At 43.8% G+C, this 24,103-nt stretch overlaps 1 protein-coding gene across 1 annotated transcript in view; it reads left to right on the top strand.

Moving 5' to 3' along the window:
* The window catches only part of LOC132905059 (uncharacterized), a 114,933-nt gene that overhangs the window by 63,619 nt on the left and 27,211 nt on the right, over positions 1 to 24,103 (top strand). Inside the window, 55 exon segments of the mRNA XM_060955986.1 lie at positions 178 to 489; positions 975 to 1,313; positions 1,394 to 1,696; positions 1,864 to 2,169; positions 2,249 to 2,566; positions 2,727 to 3,047; positions 3,185 to 3,499; positions 3,580 to 3,915; positions 3,995 to 4,297; positions 4,404 to 4,709; positions 4,796 to 5,113; positions 5,261 to 5,601; positions 5,731 to 6,025; positions 6,114 to 6,449; positions 6,532 to 7,227; positions 7,302 to 7,619; positions 7,725 to 8,045; positions 8,175 to 8,489; positions 8,562 to 8,907; positions 8,993 to 9,282; positions 9,375 to 9,680; positions 9,760 to 10,077; positions 10,214 to 10,534; positions 10,629 to 10,943; positions 11,021 to 11,353; positions 11,436 to 11,738; positions 11,833 to 12,138; positions 12,211 to 12,528; positions 12,606 to 12,926; positions 13,057 to 13,371; positions 13,446 to 13,781; positions 13,864 to 14,166; positions 14,509 to 14,814; positions 14,901 to 15,218; positions 15,296 to 15,616; positions 15,756 to 16,070; positions 16,160 to 16,495; positions 16,578 to 16,880; positions 16,975 to 17,289; positions 17,361 to 17,678; positions 17,756 to 18,076; positions 18,206 to 18,520; positions 18,612 to 18,944; positions 19,027 to 19,329; positions 19,672 to 19,977; positions 20,050 to 20,367; positions 20,445 to 20,765; positions 20,896 to 21,210; positions 21,299 to 21,634; positions 21,717 to 22,019; positions 22,115 to 22,420; positions 22,493 to 22,810; positions 22,887 to 23,207; positions 23,338 to 23,652; positions 23,725 to 24,060. Coding sequence (XP_060811969.1) covers positions 178 to 489; positions 975 to 1,313; positions 1,394 to 1,696; positions 1,864 to 2,169; positions 2,249 to 2,566; positions 2,727 to 3,047; positions 3,185 to 3,499; positions 3,580 to 3,915; positions 3,995 to 4,297; positions 4,404 to 4,709; positions 4,796 to 5,113; positions 5,261 to 5,601; positions 5,731 to 6,025; positions 6,114 to 6,449; positions 6,532 to 7,227; positions 7,302 to 7,619; positions 7,725 to 8,045; positions 8,175 to 8,489; positions 8,562 to 8,907; positions 8,993 to 9,282; positions 9,375 to 9,680; positions 9,760 to 10,077; positions 10,214 to 10,534; positions 10,629 to 10,943; positions 11,021 to 11,353; positions 11,436 to 11,738; positions 11,833 to 12,138; positions 12,211 to 12,528; positions 12,606 to 12,926; positions 13,057 to 13,371; positions 13,446 to 13,781; positions 13,864 to 14,166; positions 14,509 to 14,814; positions 14,901 to 15,218; positions 15,296 to 15,616; positions 15,756 to 16,070; positions 16,160 to 16,495; positions 16,578 to 16,880; positions 16,975 to 17,289; positions 17,361 to 17,678; positions 17,756 to 18,076; positions 18,206 to 18,520; positions 18,612 to 18,944; positions 19,027 to 19,329; positions 19,672 to 19,977; positions 20,050 to 20,367; positions 20,445 to 20,765; positions 20,896 to 21,210; positions 21,299 to 21,634; positions 21,717 to 22,019; positions 22,115 to 22,420; positions 22,493 to 22,810; positions 22,887 to 23,207; positions 23,338 to 23,652; positions 23,725 to 24,060 — 17,829 coding nt within the window.

Genomic DNA, 24,103 nt, shown 5'->3' with positions numbered 1-24,103 from the left:
CCAATCAGATAGTCAATTTAATTTCCGTGAGATCTCCTCATTTTCCTCGACTTCGAATAGAAGATCATCGTTACGTTTCATTAGATTCGTTGCACAAGTAGTTTAACGAGCACAAAGCTTGATATATTTGCAACTGTGGCATATGTAGGCTGTTTAATGCAATTTTCCCTTACACAGCAAACCCCATAGAGTCAAATCCCTGTAGTCCGTCTCCATGCGGACCGAATAGTCAATGTCGAAACGTCAACGACCATGCTGTGTGTACCTGCCTGGCAAATTTCATTGGAAGCCCACCAACTTGTCGACCCGAATGCGTGGTAAACAGTGAATGTTCGAGGGAACTTGCGTGCATTAATCAAAAATGCGCGTCCCCGTGCATGAACTCGTGTGGTATCAATACGCAGTGTAAGGTGATCAACCACAGCCCCATATGCATCTGCAATATTGGATACACTGGTGATCCGTTTACGAAATGCTTCCCTACTCCACGTAAGAATATTTCTCTTGATATTTTCTCCATCATGGATCATCAAGTTTTTTTAACCCTCCATTTAAGAATCAGCATCAGCTAATAATAATTTCTATTTTATCAGACTCTAACTAAAGCATACGAGTTGCTTTAATATACTAGATTTCAAAGATTCACAGCTTCTATTGTACAATGGTTACGCATTATATTCTCATTATTTATGGTCTCATTATGTTTTCTAACCTCATAGACGTGCAATTTATAATTAATGAATTTAGGACACTTTCATCGTAACACGTTCGTCAGCTTGAGTTTCATATTATGCATAACCTACTTCGTCAAACATCCAGAATTTAAAATATTTTAAAGCCTTCGACAATGCGTAATTTACTTCATCAAATATCCAGTATTCAAAAATTCTAAAACTTTCGATTCATCCTAACAAGTTGAATACGAATCGCTTCTATTAAAATTAACCACGTATAATGTAATCAACAAATTTTAGAATCACCCCAGAAAGACACTGACCTCGCTCCCAAAGATCCATGCGTGCCATCACCCTGTGGCATGTATGCAGAATGCAGGAACATCGGTGGTACAGCCTCTTGTTCCTGCCTGCCAAGATATACAGGATCCCCACCGACCTGTCGACCGGAATGTCGCGTGAATTCAGATTGCCCCATGAATCTTGCGTGTACCAATGAGAAGTGCAGAGATCCTTGCCAAGGATCCTGTGGTGTCACGTCCCTGTGCACGGTTTACAACCACGTGCCTGTGTGCACCTGCCCTGAAGGATACACCGGCGATCCTTTCAGCAATTGCTATCCTGCACCCATTAAACCAAGTAAGGAAATATAAGAAAAAGTAAGAATTGAAATTTGTATGGTCTGTAAAAAATACGAGACACGTCCGTTCCTTTAACAGCTGAACCAACTGTTGTTGACCCTTGTGCATCGTCACCATGTGGACCTAATACACGTTGCGACAGTGGAATTTGCACATGTTTACCAGAGTATCAGGGAGATCCTTATGTTGGTTGTCGACCAGAGTGTGTACTGAATACGGATTGTCCTCAGAATCGAGCTTGCATCAGGAACAAATGTGTCGATCCTTGTCCCGGTACATGTGGTCGAAATGCGCAGTGTCTGATATTCAATCATGTGCCCATGTGCAGCTGCCCTAGTGGAATGGTTGGAAATGCATTTGTTCAGTGCACTGTCCTTCAAGGTACAACTCCAGGAACTTATCTTCTAACCCTTAATTCATATCGCTATATTATAGACGGTATAACACATTTAATTATATTTCAATTAATTACCGATATTGTTTGTGATATTAATGTGAGAAAATATTCGTTATGACGGAAACTTAAATATCTACTGTAACAATGACAGATACTGTAAAGAGGAATCCCTGTTCGCCGTCACCCTGTGGACCAAATAGCGTGTGTAGAGAGATAAATGAACAACCAGTGTGTTCCTGCGTAGCAGGATTCCTGGGTGCACCACCTACCTGTAGACCAGAATGTACAGTCAGTTCAGATTGTCCTTTATCAGAAGCTTGTAGCAATCAGAAATGTGTCAATCCCTGTCCCGGTTCATGTGGATTCAGAGCTATTTGTAACGTTGTCAATCATAATCCTATATGCAGTTGTCCATCAGAACTCACTGGCGATCCATTTGTTCAATGTGTTCCACGACGTAAGATTTGTTTCCTCGATGTATCATCATTAGCGAACTTCATAAAACTAATAATAGTAATCGACACATGTACTTTTAGCACCCGAGCCCGTACTACCACAAAACCCATGCGAACCTTCTCCATGCGGACCCAATGCAGAATGCAGAGTGGTCAATGACGCTCCCTCTTGTTCTTGTTCGTCTGAATTCATAGGCACACCTCCCAATTGCAGACCCGAATGTATCAGTAATAGCGAATGTTCTGGTCACATGGCGTGTATGAATCAGAAATGCAGAGACCCTTGTCCAGGATCCTGTGGCGCTAACGCTGAATGTCGCGTTGTCAGTCATACGCCTATGTGTGTGTGTCCGAGCGACTATACCGGTGATCCTTTCACTCAATGTACACCTAGACCACGTAAGGATCAACGTTTTTGTTTATTGTTATTTTGTTATTATACCCATTACCCATTGATCAGAGGAATTAGCAGTCGAAACCTTTTACTTTGACTACCTATGCAGGAAATATTTTATTGCATTAATTTTCCGTATATTCTGACTATTGTAAAACTTTTTAGCTGTCCCTGTGAATATTTCTCCATGTACTCCTTCGCCATGTGGCTTCAACGCGATATGCAAAGAACAAAACGGTATAGGCTCGTGTTCCTGTTCTCCCGATTACATTGGCAACCCTTACGAAGGTTGTCGCCCTGAATGTGTCGTTGATACGGACTGTCCATCCACCTTGAGCTGTATACGTTCTAAATGTCAAGATCCTTGTCCAGGCACTTGTGGAACGAACACAGAGTGCAAAGTTATCAATCATCGTCCTGCGTGCACGTGTATTCAAGGTTACAGTGGAAATCCCTTCCAATACTGCACCTTGATGCGTGAATTTGGTACGAGTATTAACTATTCGTTCTAGTATGCATTTGACATAAACTCTTACGAATGAAAAGATTGCAATTCTTATATTTCGAAAGATTACAATATTTTTTATAAATATTTTCTATAAATTTAAATCGCAATCTTGTAGAAGATAAACCGACGTACAAGGACCCATGCAATCCTTCACCTTGCGGACCAAACAGTCAATGTCGAGTAGTAAATGATCAAGGGGTTTGTTCCTGTCTGCCAGAATATACAGGCGTACCTCCAATGTGCCGACCTGAGTGCGTTCTAAACTCAGAATGTCCTCAAGATCGTGCATGTATTAACCAGAAATGCGTGGATCCGTGTCCAGCATCTTGTGGCACATTTGCTACATGCGTGGTCAGGAATCACAGTCCAATCTGTGCATGTAGGCAATCATACACGGGAGATCCCTTCACCAGATGCTTCCCTATTCCACGTAAGATATATCGAAATATTTCGGGTAACTTAATATTAGAAAAGTTGAGTACGATTCACATTTCGCAATTGCATTTTTAGAAGCTACGCCTCCTACAGCACTCGAAGTTACACAACCATGTTTGCCTTCTCCTTGCGGTCCAAATTCAGAATGTCGTGTGGTTAATGGTGGACCATCTTGTCAATGTCGATCATCTTATATTGGAAGTCCTCCAAACTGTCGTCCAGAATGTACAGTGAATTCTGATTGTTCTCCTAGTCAGGCTTGCATGAGAGCAAAATGCGGAGACCCTTGTCCAGGTTCTTGTGGATCTAATGCTCAGTGTACTGTACTCAATCACGTTCCTATATGTTCCTGCTTCGAAGGATACACAGGAGATCCTTTCAGTAACTGCTATCCTGCTCCCGTTAAGCCAAGTAAGGAAGTTGAAATAAAAAGCCCAATCTCAGATTACTGAAAAGTTCCTAGAATATAATAGGATTGTTCCTTTCGCAGCTGAACCCACTGTTGCTGACCCTTGTACACCATCGCCTTGTGGTCCCAATGCACGTTGTGACAATGGAATTTGTACATGTCTATCAGAATATCAGGGTGATCCATACGTAGGTTGTCGTCCAGAATGTGTATTGAATACGGACTGCCCTCAGAATAGAGCTTGTTTAAGAAACAAGTGCGTTGATCCTTGTCCTGGTACATGTGGTGTCAACGCAGAATGTTTAGTATACAATCACGTGCCCATGTGCAGTTGTCCTAATGGAATGGTTGGAAACGCATTCGTTCAGTGCACAATTCTTCAAGGTATAGATCAAAGAATTTTATTTCCAACATTCGATTCGTGTCGCTTCATTTTGTAACGCATTTTAAAACCATTTCAAAAAACTGTATCGTATTGTGACGACGATAGATACCGTCAAAGGAAACCCATGTTCGCCTTCACCGTGTGGACCAAACAGTGTTTGTCGAGAGATCAATGGTCAGCCTGTTTGCTCCTGCGTAGCAGGATACTTAGGAGCACCACCAACTTGCAGACCAGAATGTACAGTCAGTTCCGATTGTCCGCCGACACAGGCTTGCACCAATCAGAAATGTGTCAATCCTTGCCCTGGTACATGTGGGTTTAGAGCCATCTGCAATGTTGTCAATCATAATCCGATATGCAGCTGTCCACCTGAACTCTCTGGCGATCCATTTGTTCAGTGTGTTCCACGACGTAAGATTTAGTCCTTCAAGATTTGAACGCTGAACAGAATTTAGAAGCGTAAGACAGATAATCGTAATTTGTACGTGTCTTTTTAGCACCCGAGCCCGTAGTACCACAAAACCCATGCGAACCATCTCCGTGTGGACCCAATGCAGAATGCAGAGTCGTCAATGGTGCACCCTCTTGTTCCTGTTTGTCGGAATTCATAGGAGCCCCACCTAATTGCAGGCCGGAATGTGTTAGCAATAGTGAATGTCCTAGTCAGTTTGCTTGTATGAATAAAAAATGCAGGGATCCTTGTCCTGGATCTTGTGGGGCTAATGCCGAGTGTCGTGTTGTCAGTCATACACCTATGTGTATTTGCCCTGATCAATATACTGGTGATCCTTTCACTCAGTGTACACTCAAACCACGTAAGGATAAAAATCTATATTTTCTTCCTTTTGAACTTTCACTTATAGTCAAAGAAGTATTTTCGAGAAGGCAGAACCTTTGACTTTCATGATCGCTTATTATATTTGTTGCCCTTCGATTGCTCTGACTATATCAAAAATTTCTAGCTGTTCCCGTCAATCTCTCCCCATGTAGTCCATCACCGTGCGGTTTCAATGCGATATGTAAAGAACAGAACGGTGTCGGTTCATGTTCCTGTGCAGCCGATTACATTGGCAACCCTTACGAAGGGTGCCGCCCTGAGTGTGTCGTTGACACGGACTGTCCATCGGCATTAAGTTGTATACGCTCTAAATGCCAAGATCCCTGCCCAGGTACCTGTGGCACGAACGCAGAATGCAAGGTCATCAATCATCGTCCTGCGTGCACGTGCTTCCGAGACTACACTGGGAATCCATTCCAATACTGTACCTTGATACGTGAAATAGGTACGAAAAATCTCTCAGATGTTTGATTAGGATCATTATAGTAAATTTTTTGCACTCATGAATTTTTATTTCTGAAGATGAGGAGAAATAATTTTCGCAACGTAAAATCTGAATTAAAATCTCTTATAGAAGACGAAATGAAATATAAGGATCCGTGCAACCCTTCACCCTGTGGACCAAACAGTCAGTGTCGCGTAGTAAACGGTCAAGGAGTCTGCTCCTGTCTACCAGAATTCACGGGTGCACCTCCTATGTGTCGCCCCGAGTGTACTCTAAATTCCGAGTGCCCTGAAGAACGTGCATGCGTTAAACAGAAATGTGTGAACCCGTGCCCCGCATCTTGTGGCACATTTGCCACATGTGTGGTAAAAAATCACAGTCCAATTTGTGCTTGCAGAGAAGCATACACTGGAGATCCATTCACTAGATGTTTCCCCATCCCACGTAAGACATTTCGGAAAATTTCAAATTAATTTGTATACTCTTTGATATAAAATTAGACTGATTTCTAATTTGGTAATTGCCCTTTTAGAAGCCTTACCACCATCCACAGTCGAACCTTCACAACCTTGCTTGCCATCTCCTTGTGGTCCAAATTCAGAGTGTCGTGTAGTTAACGGAGGTCCATCTTGTCAATGTTTACCAACTTACATTGGAAGTCCACCAAACTGTCGTCCAGAGTGTACAGTTAGCTCTGACTGTTCTCCTAGTCAAGCTTGTATAAGACAAAAATGCAGAGATCCTTGTCCAGGTTCTTGTGGATCTAACGCACAGTGTACAGTATCGAATCACGTTCCTGTATGTTCGTGTCTAAGCGGATACACAGGAGATCCTTTCAGCAGTTGCAATCTTGCACCAGTTAAACCAAGTAAGAAAAATTAAAAGACAGGGATAGCTAATAATTATGATTAATCTGTAAAAGATGCGAAATATTTTTATTGCCTTTATAGCTGAACCCACGATTATTGACCCTTGTGCATCATCACCTTGCGGTCCCAATGCACGTTGCGACAGTGGAATCTGTACATGTTTACCGGAGTATCAAGGAGATCCTTACATTGGTTGTCGACCAGAATGTGTGTTGAATACAGATTGCCCTCAAAATCGTGCTTGTCTGAGAAACAAGTGTGTTGATCCTTGTCCTGGTACTTGTGGTATCAATGCAGAATGTTTAGTATACAATCACGTGCCCATGTGCAGTTGTCCTAATGGAATGATCGGAAACGCATTCGTTCAGTGCACTGTTCTCCAAGGTACAAATTAAGAAATTTCATTTGCGATGATAATTTAATTCTCATCTCACACGCCTCTGACTGTCTCCCATTATATTTTAACGATAGATACCATAACAAGAAACCCTTGTTCACCTTCACCATGTGGACCAAACAGTATTTGTCGAGAGATCAATGGACAGCCCGTTTGTTCGTGCGTAGCAGGATTCCTAGGTGCTCCTCCAACTTGTAGACCAGAATGTACACTCAGTTCTGATTGTTCTCTATCAGAAGCTTGTAGTAATCAAAAATGTGTCAACCCTTGTCCCGGCTCATGTGGATTCAGAGCTACTTGTAACGTTGTCAATCATAATCCTATATGTAGCTGCCCACCAGACCTCACTGGCGATCCATTTGTTCAATGTACCCCACGCCGTAAGCAGTGTTCCTTTAAAATTAGATCTTTTATAGATCTTTTTTCAAAAGCTTACTCATATATATGTTTTTAGCACCTGAGCCCGTTGTGCCACAAAACCCATGCGAACCTTCTCCATGCGGACCAAATTCTCAATGTAGAGTTGTCAACGATGCTCCCTCATGTTCTTGTTCTCTAGAGTACATAGGCGCACCTCCCAATTGTCGACCGGAATGTGTCAGTAATAGTGAATGTCCAAGTCAGTTGGCTTGTATGAACCAAAAATGCAGAGATCCTTGTCCTGGATCCTGTGGAGCTAACGCAGAGTGTCGCGTTGTCAGTCACACTCCGATGTGTATCTGCCCCGACGCTTATGTTGGTGATCCCTTCACTCAGTGTACACCTAGACCACGTAAGGGCCAAGAGTATTCTTTTCCTAATACTTTTTTTCTAAATTACAGTTATCAAAAATTTTTATTCCTCGAAGATATGAAATGATAACGTTAAAACGTTTTAGCTATCCCTATCAATATTTCTCCATGCACCCCATCACCGTGTGGCTTCAACGCGATATGCAGAGAACAAAACGGTGTAGGTTCCTGTTCCTGTTTAAATGATTATATTGGCAACCCCTATCAAGGATGTCGCCCTGAATGTGTCGTTGACACTGACTGTTCATCCACATTGAGCTGCATACGCTCTAAATGTCAGGATCCTTGCCCCGGCACGTGTGGCACGAACGCAGAGTGCAAAGTCATCAATCATCGTCCTGCATGCACTTGTCTCCAAGGTTACAGTGGAAATCCCTTCCAATACTGTACAGTAATCCGAGAAATAGGTATGAGTATTTATCCCTTCGTTCTAGCATGCATTTGATATAAGCTCTGACGCTTGAAAAGCTTGCAGTTCGCTTATTTCGAAAGATTACAAGAAATATTTCTTATAATTCTAAATCCTAATTTTCTAGAAGATAAACCAACGTATAAGGATCCATGCAACCCTTCACCTTGCGGACCAAATAGTCAATGTCGAGTAGTAAATGATCAAGGTGTTTGCTCTTGTTTGGCTGAATTCACTGGCACACCCCCCATGTGCCGCCCTGAGTGTACTTTAAATTCAGAATGTTCACAAGATCGTGCGTGCGTTAACCAGAAATGTGTTAATCCATGTCCTGCTTCATGTGGAACTTTCGCCACTTGCATGATCAGGAATCACAGCCCAATTTGTGCCTGCAGAGAATCATACACCGGGGATCCCTTCACTAGATGTTTCCCCATTCCACGTAAGATATCGCGACACTAATTTAAATTGTTCTAAACTAGAAAGATTCTTCATTTCGTAATTCCATATTTAGAAGCTGCACCACCTACAGCAGTCGAAGTTTCACAACCATGTTTGCCTTCTCCTTGCGGTCCAAATTCAGAATGTCGTGTGGTTAATGGTGGACCATCTTGTCAATGTCTACCAACTTATATTGGAAGTCCTCCAAATTGTCGTCCAGAGTGTACAGTAAATTCTGATTGTTCCGCAAGCCAGGCTTGCATGAGACAAAGGTGCAGAGATCCTTGTCCAGGTTCATGTGGTTCCAATGCCCAGTGCACGGTGCTTAATCACGTCCCTATATGCACCTGTTTCGAAGGATACACTGGAGATCCTTTCAGTAACTGCAATCTCGCTCCCGTCATACCAAGTAAGAAAGATACAAAAATATGACGAATTATAATTTGCGAAAGAGTTTTAAAAAATGAGGAACATGTTTATTCCTTTGATAGCTGAACCAACTATCGTTGATCCCTGTGCATCATCACCTTGTGGACCCAATGCACGTTGCGACAATGGAATTTGTACATGTTTGGCAGAATACCAAGGGGATCCTTATATAGGTTGTCGACCAGAATGTGTACTGAACACAGATTGTCCTCAAAATCGAGCTTGTTTAAGGAATAAGTGTATCGATCCTTGTCCTGGTACATGTGGTTTAAATGCAGAATGTTTAGTATACAATCATGTGCCTATGTGTACCTGCCCCATTGGCATGATTGGAAATGCTTTCGTTCAGTGCACTGTCTCCCAAGGTACAGTTTTTAAAATATTCTTTGCTATATTAATCGCAAGTAGTTCGCTTCTGACGCTCATCTGATCATCTATCACATTGCCATGATGATAGATACCATAGAAAGAAATCCATGCTCTCCTTCGCCATGTGGACCAAACAGTATCTGTCGAGAAATCAATGGACAACCTGTCTGCTCCTGCGTAGCAGGATACTTAGGAGCACCACCAACTTGTAGACCAGAGTGCACAGTCAGTACTGATTGTCCATTGACACAAGCTTGTACCAATCAGAAGTGTGTAAATCCATGTCCGGGTTCATGTGGATTCAGAGCTGTTTGCAACGTTGTAAATCATAATCCTATATGCAGTTGTCCAGCAGATCTCTCTGGTGATCCGTTTGTTCAATGTGTTCCACCACGTAAGATCTATTTCTTCGTATATGAACTTTGAACAAAATTATTATCAAACATATTAATAATTCATACACATATTTTTAGCACCCGAACCCGTAGTGCCACAAAATCCATGCGAACCTACTCCGTGCGGCCCCAACTCTCAATGTAGAGTTGTCAACGATGCTCCCTCATGTTCTTGTTCTCCAGAATTTATAGGCGCACCTCCCAATTGTCGACCGGAATGTGTCAGTAATAGTGAATGTCCTAGTCAGTTTGCTTGCATCAATCAGAAATGCAGAGATCCTTGTCCTGGATCCTGCGGGGCGAACGCGGAGTGTCGTGTTGTCAGTCATACTCCAATGTGTGTTTGCCCCGAGGATTATACTGGTGACCCCTTCACGCAGTGTACACCAAGACCACGTAAGGATGAATAATTCTTTTTCCAGTTTTCGAATATTCAAATTACTACTATTGAAATATTTGTTTCCTTGGGGTATAATAAGTAATTCTATTTATCTATAGTCTCAAATTTTCTGATTTCCCAAAATCGTTTTAGCCGTTCCCGTCAGTCTTTCTCCGTGCACCCCATCACCATGCGGTTTCAATGCGATATGCAAAGAGCAAAACGGTGTGGGATCTTGTTCCTGCTTGTCTGATTACATTGGTAATCCTTATGAAGGATGTCGACCAGAATGTGTCATTGATACCGATTGTGCATCCACATTGAGCTGTATACGATCCAAATGTCAAGATCCTTGTCCAGGGACTTGTGGTACAAATGCAGAGTGTAAGGTCATAAATCACCGCCCTGCATGTACATGCATTCAAGGATACAGTGGAAATCCCTTCCAATTCTGTACTCTCATACGGGAGATAGGTATGAAAGAAATTCGAATCGACATATTTAACAAACATCGTTAGTGTTACAAACATGGTGAACAACTAACACTTGAAAAATGAAAATTTTGTAGAAGATGACACGAAATACAAAGATCCGTGCAACCCTTCACCTTGCGGACCCAACAGTCAGTGTCGCGTAGTAAACGGACAAGGAGTCTGCTCTTGTTTGGCAGAATTCACTGGCACACCTCCCATGTGTCGTCCCGAGTGTACTTTAAATTCGGAATGTCCACAAGATCGTGCGTGCGTTAACCAGAAATGTGTTAATCCATGCCCTGCTTCGTGTGGAACATTCGCCACTTGCGTGGTCAGAAACCATAGTCCAATTTGTGCCTGCAGAGATTCATATACCGGCGATCCATTTACCAGATGTTTCCCTATTCCACGTGAGATATTTGAAGCTCGTATTTTAACCGTCCAAAAATTAGACAGATTGCTCATAACATGTCTGCTCTTTTAGAAGCTACACCACCTACTGCAATTGAAGTTTCGCAACCTTGTTTGCCCTCTCCTTGTGGTCCGAATTCTGAATGTCGTGTTATCAATGGTGGCCCATCTTGCCAGTGTCGGACAACTTACGTTGGAAGTCCACCAAACTGTCGGCCAGAATGTACGGTCAACTCCGATTGTTCCCCAAGTCAGGCCTGCATGAGAGAAAAATGCAGGGACCCTTGCCCAGGTTCTTGTGGTTCCAACGCCCAGTGTACAGTACTCAATCACGTTCCTATATGTTCCTGCTTCAACGGATACACCGGAGATCCTTTCAGCAATTGTTATCCAATTCCTGTGACGCCAAGTAAGAAAGCCGAAGACGTAATATTCAGTAGAATCTGTGAAAGGTTTGACACGCATATGAGACACGTTTATTCTCCTAATAGCGGAACCGTCAGTGGTTGATCCTTGCGCATCATCCCCTTGTGGCCCTAACGCACGGTGCGAAAGCGGCATTTGTACATGCTTGGCTGACTATCAGGGTGATCCATATGCTGGGTGCCGACCAGAGTGTGTACTGAACACCGATTGTGCCCAGAACCGCGCTTGTTTGAGAAACAAATGCGTCGACCCTTGCCCTGGTACTTGCGGGCGAAACGCAGAGTGTTTCGTATACAATCATGTGCCCATGTGCAGTTGCCCAAGTGGAATGGTTGGAAATGCGTTCGTACTGTGCACTGTCGCTCAAGGTATATCCCAGAAACTTCTTCTCTATTCCTAACTTTCTCCGCAGGATAGTACTGAGTATTTCTCAGAATATTTACTATATTACCATGATACCAGATACCGTAAAGGGCAACCCATGCTCTCCTTCGCCTTGCGGACCAAACAGTGTCTGTCGAGAAATTAATGGACAACCTGTCTGCTCCTGCGTATCTGGATTTTTGGGAACACCACCTACCTGTAGACCAGAGTGTACAGTCAGCTCTGATTGTTCCCTGACACAAGCTTGTAGCAACCAGAAATGTGTCAATCCATGCTCTGGCACATGTGGGTTCAGAGCCATTTGCAACGTCGTCAATCATAATCCCATATGTGGCTGCCCACCTGAACTTACAGGCGATCCGTTCGTCCAATGTATCCCCCGACGTAAGATCTCTTGCTTCAGTATCCCAGTTACTAGTGAAAATTTTAAAAATCATAATGATAATTTACTTTTAGCTCCAGAGCCCGCAGTACCGCAAAATCCATGCGAACCCTCTCCGTGTGGACCCAATGCAGAATGCAGAGTCGTCAATGATGCTCCCTCTTGTTCTTGTTTATCGCAGTTCATAGGTACCCCACCAAATTGTAGACCCGAATGTGGCAGCAATAGCGAATGTCCCAGTCAGTTGGCTTGCATCAATCAGAAGTGCAGGGATCCTTGCCCTGGATCCTGCGGGGCAAACGCGGAATGTCGTGTGGTCAGTCATACCCCTATGTGTGCCTGTTTGAACGACTATACCGGTGACCCCTTCACTCAGTGTACACCTACGCCACGTAAGGCTTACAAAATCCTTTTCTTGCTTTGAACAATCCGTTTCTGATCACTAAATTGCTTCTTCAAAACATTGTAGTTGTTCCCGTCAATCTCTCCCCATGTAGTCCATCACCGTGTGGTTTCAATGCTATATGCAAAGAACAGAACGGTGTCGGATCATGTTCCTGTGCTGCTGATTACATCGGCAATCCTTATGAAGGATGCCGCCCCGAATGTGTCGTTGACACTGACTGTCCATCTACATTAAGCTGTATACGTTCCAAATGTCAAGATCCCTGTCCAGGTACCTGTGGCACTAATGCAGAATGCAAGGTTATCAATCACCGGCCTGCGTGCACATGCGTTCCTGGTTACAGTGGAAATCCCTTCCAATATTGCTCCGTAATGCCCGCAATAGGTACGACATATTCAGATTTTCTGTCATCTCATGACCATGGCCCAAGAATAGTGTTCTATTTCAATCTGACCAAAGCAGAAATTTATTCGTGCTTTCCATCATGTAAAATATATAACACAATCTCTTACAGAGGACGAAACGAAGTATAAGGATCCCTGCAATCCTTCACCCTGCGGACCCAATAGTCAGTGTCGCGTAGTAAACGGACAAGGTGTCTGCTCTTGCCTGGCTGAATTCACTGGCACACCTCCCATGTGTCGTCCCGAGTGTACTTTAAATTCGGAATGCCCACAGGATCGTGCCTGTGTTAGTCAGAAATGTGTTAATCCATGCCCTGCTTCATGTGGAACATATGCCACTTGCGTTGTCAGAAACCATAGTCCAATTTGTGCCTGCAGAGACTCATATACCGGAGATCCATTCACTAGATGTTTCCCCGTTCCACGTGAGATATACCAAACACGCATTTATACTTCCGGAAAATCAGACAGATTGTTCATATCATATTTCCTCTTTTAGAAGCTGCACCACCTACTGCAATTGAAGTTTCGCAACCTTGTTTGCCCTCTCCTTGTGGTCCAAATTCTGAATGTCGTGTGATCAATGGTGGCCCATCTTGCCAGTGTCGGTCAACTTACGTTGGAAGTCCACCAAACTGTCGGCCAGAATGTACAGTCAACTCCGATTGTTCCCCTAGTCAAGCCTGCATGAGAGAAAAATGCAGGGACCCTTGTCCAGGTTCTTGTGGTTCCAACGCCCAGTGCACTGTACTCAATCACGTTCCTATATGTTCCTGCTTTAACGGATACACCGGAGATCCTTTCAGCAATTGTTATCCAATTCCTATGACACCAAGTAAGAATGCCGAAGACGTAATATTTAGTAGAATCTGCGAAAGGTTTGACACGCATATGAGACACGTTTATTCTCCTAATAGCTGAACCGTCAGTGGTTGATCCTTGCGCATCATCACCTTGTGGCCCCAATGCACGTTGTGAAAGCGGAACCTGTACATGCTTGACAGACTATCAGGGTGATCCATATGTTGGATGCCGACCAGAGTGTGTACTGAATACCGATTGTGCTCAGAATCGCGCTTGTTTGAAAAACAAATGCGTCGATCCTTGCCCTGGTACTTGCGGTCGAAATGCAGAGTGTCTCGTATACAATCATGTGCCCATGTGCAGTTGTCCAAGTGGAATGGTCGGAAATGCGTTCGTACTGTGCACTGTCGCTCAAGGTACAATTTAGAAACTTTGTCCCCCATTCCTAACTCATATCGCTGGGTAATAGCTGTCCATAGTACTGCCATTTACGTTAGGATACTCAATTTTATACTATTTAGTTTGACTTCTCGATATCATACAAATATTATTAATGGTCCCTATTGCCTGAAAAGCACGTGCAAAAAGAACTTCATTGAGTGCACGTTCATAGAGTTTACAACTCAGAATATTACAAACGTGTTAAATGTATATATGAAGCATCGACACTAGCCGATAGCTGAATTATTTGTACCGACTGTATTGAAAATACTTACTGTAGCACTGCTCTAAATTTTTGCCACTTTTCATTACACCAGATACCGAAAAGGGTAACCCATGCTCTCCTTCGCCATGTGGACCAAACAGTATCTGTCGAGAAATCAATGGACAACCTGTCTGCTCTTGCGTAGCAGGATACTTAGGAGCACCACCAACTTGCAGACCAGAATGTACAGTCAGTTCCGATTGTCCACCGACACAGGCTTGCACCAATCAGAAATGTGTCAATCCTTGCCCTGGTACATGTGGGTTCAGAGCCATTTGCAATGTTGTCAATCATAATCCGATATGCAGCTGTCCACCTGAACTCTCTGGCGATCCATTTGTTCAGTGTGTTCCACGACGTAAGATTTAGTCCTTCATGATTTGAACGTTTAACAAAATTTAGAAATATAAGTCTGATAATCATAATTCGTACATGTCTTTTTAGCACCAGAGCCCGTAGTGCCACAAAACCCTTGCGAACCCTCTCCGTGTGGACCCAATGCAGAATGCAGAGTCGTTAATGATGCTCCCTCTTGCTCTTGTTTATCGGAATTTATAGGTACCCCACCAAATTGTAGACCCGAATGTGGCAGCAATAGCGAATGCCCCAGTCAATTGGCTTGCATCAATCAGAAGTGCAGAGATCCTTGCCCTGGATCCTGTGGGGCAAACGCGGAATGTCGTGTTGTCAGTCACACCCCTATGTGTGCCTGTTTGAATGACTATACCGGTGACCCCTTCACTCAGTGTACACCTATGCCACGTAAGGATTACGAAATCCTTTTCTTGCTTTGAACAATCCGTTTCTGATCACTAAATTGCTTCTTCAAAACATTGTAGTTGTTCCCGTCAATCTCTCCCCATGTAGTCCATCACCGTGTGGTTTCAATGCTATATGCAAAGAACAGAACGGTGTCGGATCATGTTCCTGTGCTGCTGATTATATCGGCAACCCTTATGAAGGATGCCGCCCTGAATGTGTCGTTGACACTGACTGTCCATCTACACTGAGCTGTATACGTTCCAAATGTCAAGACCCATGTCCGGGCACCTGTGGTGCAAACTCAGAGTGTAAGGTCATCAATCATCGGCCAGCGTGCACATGCATTCCTGGTTACAGTGGAAATCCCTTCCAATACTGCTCCGTAATGCCCGCAATAGGTACGATATATTTTAATTTTTATCAATACGAAGCCAGTGAACCAAAATTTATATCTTATTCATAGCGGGCCGAATCATACATTCGTTGGTTTTTCTTTTGTTTTTTGTTATGTAAAATATAAATTAAAATCTCTTGTAGAGGATGAGATGCAGTATAAGGACCCGTGCAGTCCTTCACCTTGCGGACCCAACAGTCAATGTCGCGTAGTAAATGGTCAAGGTGTATGCTCTTGCCTGGCAGAATTCACTGGCACACCTCCCATGTGTCGTCCTGAGTGTACTTTAAATTCGGAATGTCCTCAGGATCGTGCATGTGTTAAACAAAAATGCATGAACCCCTGTCCCGCTTCGTGTGGCACTTTCGCCACTTGCGTTGTCAGGAACCATAGTCCAATTTGTGCCTGCAGAGACTCATATACCGGAGATCCATTCACTAGATGTTTCCCCATTCCACGTAAGACATTTCGAAAAATTTCAAATTAATTTATATACTTTTTCATACAAAAATTAGATTGATTTCTAATTTCGTAATTGCCCTTTTAGAAGCCTTACCACCATCCACAGTCGAACCTTCACAACCGTGCTTGCCATCCCCTTGTGGTCCAAATTCGGAGTGCCGTGTAGTTAACGGAGGTCCATCTTGTCAATGTCTATCAACATACATTGGAAGCCCACCAAACTGTCGTCCAGAATGTACAGTAAACTCTGACTGTTCACCTAGTCAAGCCTGCATGAGAGAAAAATGCAGGGACCCTTGTCCAGGCTCCTGTGGTAACAATGCTCAGTGCACGGTGCTCAATCACGTTCCTATATGTTCCTGCTTCAATGGATACACTGGAGATCCCTTTAGCAATTGCTACCCTGCTCCCGCGACACCAAGTAAGAAAGATGAGAACATAACATTCAGTAGAAATTGTAAAACGTTCGAAATATATGAGAGACGCTTTTATTCTCCTTATAGCTGAACCGTCTGTGGTTGATCCTTGTGCATCATCCCCTTGTGGCCCTAATGCACGGTGCGAAAGTGGCATTTGTACATGCTTGGCTGACTATCAGGGTGATCCATATGTTGGATGCCGACCAGAGTGTGTACTGAATACAGATTGTGCCCAGAATAGCGCTTGTTTGAGGAACAAATGCGTCGATCCTTGTCCTGGTACTTGCGGTCGAAATGCAGAGTGTCTCGTATACAATCATGTGCCCATGTGCAGTTGCCCAAGTGGAATGGTTGGCAATGCGTTCGTACTGTGCACTGTCGCTCAAGGTACATGTTAGGAACTTCTTCTCTTTCCTTAATTTCTGTCACAGAATAGTACTAGTTATTTCTTAAAATATTTACCATATTACCATAATAACAGATACCGTAAAGGGCAAGCCTTGCTCTCCTTCGCCTTGTGGACCAAACAGTGTCTGTCGAGAAATCAATGGGCAATCTGTCTGTTCCTGCGTATCTGGATTTTTGGGAACTCCACCTACCTGCAGACCAGAGTGTACAATCAGCTCCGATTGTCCTTTGACACAAGCTTGTAGTAACCAGAAATGTGTCAATCCATGCTCTGGTACATGTGGGTTCAGGGCCACCTGCACCGTCGTCAATCATAATCCCATATGTAGCTGTCCGCCTGAACTTACAGGCGATCCATTCATTCGATGTGCTCCGCGACGTAAGATTTGTTCCTTCCATTGTTCACTTATTGAGAATATTTTTAAGGAACGTAATAGTAACTGACACGTGTAATTTTAGCACCCGAACCCATTGTGCCACAAAATCCATGCGAACCCTCTCCGTGTGGACCCAATGCAGAATGCAGAGTCGTCAATGATGCTCCGTCTTGCTCTTGTTTATCGGAATTCACAGGCACCCCACCCAATTGCCGGCCCGAATGTGGCAGTAATAGCGAATGTGCAACTCATTTGGCTTGTATCAATCAGAAATGCAGAGATCCTTGTCCTGGATCATGTGGCGCGAACGCGGAATGTCGTGTTGTCAGTCATACCCCTATGTGTGCCTGTTCCAACGACTATACCGGTGATCCCTTCACTCAATGTACTCCTATACCACGTAAGGCTCGCAAAAACATTTTCTTCTTTTTAACACTTAGTTTCTGTTCACTAAGTTACTTCCTTAAAAAATTTTAGCTGTTCCCGTGAATCTTTCGCCATGTAGTCCATCACCTTGTGGCTTTAACGCTATATGCAAAGAGCAAAATGGAGTAGGTTCTTGTTCCTGTTTACCTGACTATATCGGTAACCCCTACGATGGGTGTCGTCCTGAGTGTGTCGTTGACACTGATTGTCCATCTACACTGAGCTGTATACGTTCCAAATGTCAAGACCCCTGCCCTGGTACCTGCGGCACTAACGCAGAGTGCAAGGTGATCAATCACAGGCCTGCGTGCACATGCATTCCGGGTTACAGTGGAAATCCCTTCCAATACTGCTCCGCAATGCCCGCAATAGGTACGATTTATTTCAATTTTCTTGAATCTAAGGGCATGACCCAAGATTTACGTCTTATCTAAGGCTGACCAAAGCAGAAATTTATTTCTTTCTTTCATGATGTAAAATGTGAATTAATAACTCTTTTAGAGGATGAGATGCAGTATAAGAATCCGTGCAGTCCTTCACCTTGCGGGCCCAACAGTCAATGTCGCGTAGTAAATGGTCAAGGTGTATGCTCCTGTCTGCCAGAATTTACGGGAGCTCCTCCTATGTGCCGCCCAGAGTGTACTTTAAATTCAGAATGTCCTCAAGACCGTGCATGTGTTAACCAAAAATGCATGAACCCTTGTCCCGCTTCGTGTGGCACTTTCGCCACTTGCGTCGTCAGGAACCATAGTCCAATTTGTGCCTGTAGAGACTCATATACCGGGGACCCATTCACTAGATGTTTCCCCATTCCACGTAAGACATTTCGAAAAATTTCAAATTAATTTATATACTTTCTCATATAAAATTAAATTGATTTCTAATTTGGTAATTGCCCTTTTAGAAGCTTTACCACCATCCACAGTCGAACCTTCACAACCGTGCTTGCCATCCCCTTGTGGTCCAAATTCGGAGTGCCGTGTAGTTAACGGAGGTCCTTCTTGTCAATGTCTATCAACTTACATTGGAAGTCCACCAAACTGTCGACCAGAATGTACAGTAAACTCTGACTGTTCTGCTAGTCAAGCCTGCATGAGAGAAAAATGCAGGGACCCTTGTCCAGGCTCCTGTGGTTCCAACGCCCAGTGCACGGTGCTCAATCACGTTCCTATATGTTCCTGTTTCAATGGATACACTGGAGATCCCTTTAGCAATTGCTACCCTGCTCCCGCGACACCAAGTAAGAAAGATGAGAACATAACATTCAGTAGAAATTGTAAAACGTTCGAAATATATGTGAGATATGTTGATTTTTCTAATAGCGGAACCGTCAGTGGCTGATCCTTGCGCATCATCCCCTTGTGGTCCCAATGCACGTTGCGAAAGTGGAATCTGTACATGCCTGACAGACTATCAGGGTGATCCATATGTTGGATGCCGACCAGAGTGTGTACTGAATACCGATTGTGCTCAGAATCGCGCTTGTTTGAGAAACAAATGCGTCGACCCTTGTCCTGGTACTTGCGGTCGAAATGCAGAGTGTCTCGTATACAATCATGTGCCCATGTGCAGTTGTCCAAGTGGAATGGTTGGAAATGCGTTCGTACTCTGCACTGTCGCTCAAGGTACAATTTAGAAACTTTGTTCCCCATTCCTAATTGATATCGCTGGGTACTAGCTGTCCATAATACTGCCATTTACGTTAGGATACTCAATTTTATACTATTTAGTTTGACTCCTCGATATCATACAAATGTTATTAGTGGTCTCTATGGCCTGAAAATCACGTGTAAACAGAACTTCATTGAGTGCACATTCATTGAGTCTACAATTCAGAATATTACGAACGTGTTAAATGTATATAAGAATTATTAATACTAATCGATAGCTGAATTATTTATACCGACTGTATTCAAAATACTTACTGTAGCACTGCTCTAAATTTTTGCCACTATTCATTACACCAGATATTGAAAAGGGTAACCCATGCTCTCCTTCGCCATGTGGACCCAACAGCGTGTGTCGAGAGATCAATGGTCAGCCTGTTTGCTCCTGCGTAGCAGGATTCTTAGGAGCACCACCTACCTGTAGACCGGAGTGTACAGTCAGTTCCGATTGTCCTCTGACACAAGCTTGTAGCAACCAGAAATGTGTCAACCCATGCTCTGGAACATGCGGCTTCAGAGCCACTTGCAACGTCGTCAATCATAATCCGATATGTGGCTGCCCACCTGAGCTTACAGGCGATCCATTTGTCCAATGTGTCCCACGACGTAAGATTTCTTGCTTCAGCATTACAGTTGCTAGTGAAAGCTTTAACAATCATAAAGGTAATTTACTTTTAGCTCCCGAGCCTGCTGTACCGCAAAATCCATGCGAACCATCTCCGTGTGGACCCAATGCAGAATGCAGAGTCGTCAATGATGCTCCGTCTTGCTCTTGTTTATCTGAATTCATAGGCTCTCCACCAAATTGCAGACCCGAATGTGCCAGTAATAGCGAATGTGCAACTCATTTGGCTTGTATCAATCAGAAATGCAGAGATCCTTGTCCTGGATCATGTGGCGCGAACGCGGAATGTCGTGTTGTCAGTCATACCCCTATGTGTGCCTGTTCCAACGACTATACCGGTGATCCCTTCACTCAATGTACTACTATACCACGTAAGGCTCGCAAAAACATTTTCTTCTTTTTAACACTTAGTTTCTGTTCACTAAGTTACTTCCTTAAAAAATTTTAGCTGTTCCCGTGAATCTTTCGCCATGTAGTCCATCACCTTGTGGCTTTAACGCTATATGCAAAGAGCAAAATGGAGTAGGTTCTTGTTCCTGTTTAGCTGACTATATCGGTAACCCCTACGATGGGTGTCGTCCTGAGTGTGTCGTTGACACTGATTGTCCATCTACACTGAGCTGTATACGTTCCAAATGTCAAGACCCCTGCCCTGGTACCTGCGGCACAAACGCGGAGTGCAAGGTGATCAATCACAGGCCTGCGTGCACATGCATTCAGGGTTACAGTGGAAATCCCTTCCAATACTGTTCCGTAATGCCCGCAATAGGTACGATATATTATAATTTTCGTCAATCCGAAAACAATGACCCAAGATTTACGTCTTATCTGAGACTGATCAAAACAGAAATTTATTCATTTGTTTCGTGATGTAAAATATAAATTAAAATCTCTTGTAGAGGATGAGATGCAGTATAAGGATCCGTGCAGTCCTTCACCTTGCGGACCCAACAGTCAATGTCGCGTAGTGAACGGTCAAGGTGTATGCTCTTGCCTGGCAGAATTCACTGGCACACCTCCCATGTGTCGTCCAGAGTGTACTTTAAATTCGGAATGTCCACAAGATCGTGGGTGCGTTAACCAAAAATGCGTGAACCCTTGTCCCGCATCGTGTGGAACTTTCGCCACTTGCGTTGTCAGGAACCATAGTCCAATTTGTGCCTGCAGAGATTCATATACCGGAGATCCATTCACTAGATGTTTCCCCATCCCACGTAAGACATTTTAGAAAATTTCAAATTAATTTTTATACGTCTTCATATAAAATTAGAATGATTTCTAATTTGGTAATTGCCCTTTTAGAAGCCTTACCACCATCCATAGACGAACCTTCACAACCGTGCTTGCCATCCCCTTGTGGTCCAAATTCGGAGTGCCGTGTAGTTAACGGTGGTCCATCTTGTCAATGTCTATCCACATACATTGGAAGTCCACCAAACTGTCGACCAGAATGTACAGTAAACTCTGACTGTTCACCTAGTCAAGCCTGCATGAGAGAAAAATGCAGGGACCCTTGTCCAGGCTCCTGTGGTTCCAACGCCCAGTGCACGGTGCTCAATCATGTTCCTATATGTTCCTGTTTCAATGGATACACTGGGGATCCCTTTAGCAATTGCTACCCTGCTCCCGCGACACCAAGTAAGAAAGATGAAAACATAACATTCAGTAGAAATTGTTAAACGTCCGAAATATATGTGAGACACATTAATTTTTCTAATAGCGGAACCGTCAGTGGCTGATCCTTGCGCGTCTACCCCTTGTGGTCCCAATGCACGTTGCGAAAGTGGAATATGTACATGCCTGACAGACTATCAGGGTGATCCATATGTTGGATGCCGACCAGAGTGTGTACTGAATACCGATTGTGCCCAGAACCGCGCTTGTTTGAGAAACAAATGCGTCGACCCTTGTCCTGGTACTTGCGGTCGAAATGCAGAGTGTCTCGTATACAATCATGTGCCCATGTGCAGTTGTCCAAGTGGAATGGTTGGCAATGCGTTCGTACTGTGCACTGTCGCTCAAGGTACATCTTAGATACTTCTTCCATTCCCCTAATTTTCTTTGCTGCATGGTACTGTAGCACTTTTCAGAATATTTACCAAATTATCATGATAACAGATACCGTAAAGGGTAACCCATGCTCTCCTTCGCCTTGTGGACCAAACAGCGTCTGTCGCGAGATCAATGGTCAGCCTGTTTGCTCCTGCGTAGCAGGATTCTTAGGAGCACCACCTACCTGTAGACCGGAGTGTACAGTCAGTTCCGATTGTCCTCTGACACAAGCTTGTAGCAACCAGAAATGTGTCAACCCATGTTCTGGAACATGCGGCTTCAGAGCCACTTGCAACGTCGTCAATCATAATCCCATATGTGGCTGCCCACCTCAGCTTACAGGCGATCCATTTGTCCAATGTGTCCCACGACGTAAGATTTCTTGCTTCAGTATTCCAGTTGCTAGTGAAAGCTTTAACAAACATAAAGGTAATTTACTTTTAGCTCCCGAGCCTGCTGTACCGCAAAATCCATGCGAACCATCTCCGTGTGGACCCAATGCAGAATGCAGAGTCGTCAATGATGCTCCGTCTTGCTCTTGTTTATCTGAATTCATAGGCACCCCTCCCAATTGCAGACCTGAATGTGCCAGTAATAGCGAATGTGCAACTCATTTGGCTTGTATCAATCAGAAATGCAGAGATCCTTGTCCTGGATCATGTGGCGCGAACGCGGAATGTCGTGTTGTCAGTCATACCCCTATGTGTGCCTGTTCCAACGACTATACCGGTGATCCCTTCAGTCAATGTACTCCTATACCATGTAAGGCCCGCGAAAACTTTTCTTCTTTTTGACAGTTAGTTTCTGTTCACTAAGTTGCTTCTTTTAATAATTTTAGCTGTTCCCGTGAATCTTTCGCCATGTAGTCCATCACCTTGTGGCTTTAACGCTATATGCAAAGAGCAAAATGGAGTAGGTTCTTGTTCCTGTTTAGCTGACTATATCGGCAACCCCTACGATGGGTGTCGTCCTGAGTGTGTCGTTGACACTGATTGTCCATCTACACTGAGCTGTATACGTTCCAAATGTCAAGACCCCTGCCCTGGTACCTGCGGCACAAACGCGGAGTGCAAGGTGATCAATCACAGGCCTGCGTGCACATGCATTCAGGGTTACAGTGGAAATCCCTTCCAATACTGTTCCGTAATGCCCGCAATAGGTACGATATATTATAATTTTCGTCAATCCGAAAACAATGACCCAAGATTTACGTCTTATCTGAGACTGATCAAAACAGAAATTTATTCATTTGTTTCGTGATGTAAAATTTAAATTAAAATCTCTTGTAGAGGATGAGATGCAGTATAAGGATCCGTGCAGTCCTTCACCTTGCGGACCCAACAGTCAATGTCGCGTAGTAAACGGCCAAGGTGTATGCTCCTGTCTACCAGAATTCACGGGAGCGCCTCCTATGTGCCATCCGGAGTGTACTTTAAATTCAGAATGTCCACAAGATCGCGCATGTGTTAACCAAAAATGCGTGAACCCTTGTCCCGCATCGTGTGGCACTTTCGCAACTTGCGTGATCAGGAACCACAGTCCAATATGTGCTTGTAGACCATTATATACTGGAGATCCTTTCACAAGATGTTTCCCCATGCCACGTAAGATATCTGGATGTAGTTTCAATTGTTCTAAAATTAAATAGATGTCTCATTTTCGCATTGCCCTTTCAGAATCCTCACCACCTACAGCAGTTGATACTTCACAACCTTGTTTACCTTCTCCTTGTGGCCCAAATTCAGAATGTCGTGTAGTCAGTGGGGGCCCATCTTGTCAGTGTCGACCAAGTTACGTTGGAAGTCCACCAAACTGTCGACCAGAATGTACAGTGAATTCTGACTGTTCACCTAGTCAAGCTTGCGTGAGAGAAAAGTGCACAGACCCCTGCCCGGGTTCTTGCGGTTCGAATGCTCAATGTATGGTACTTAATCACGTTCCTATATGTTCCTGCTTTGAAGGATATACGGGTGATCCTTTTACTGGTTGCAACCTAACTCCCGTTAGTCCAAGTAAGGATTTTAAAGAAAATTCATATCGCATGTTTGTGAATCT

The sequence above is a fragment of the Bombus pascuorum genome, chromosome 3 (genome assembly GCF_905332965.1).
Source record: "Bombus pascuorum chromosome 3, iyBomPasc1.1, whole genome shotgun sequence".
Taxonomy (NCBI): domain Eukaryota; kingdom Metazoa; phylum Arthropoda; class Insecta; order Hymenoptera; family Apidae; genus Bombus; species Bombus pascuorum.
Note: the sequence above shows the minus strand (reverse complement) of the source record. Positions and strands in the feature narration are given on the sequence as shown.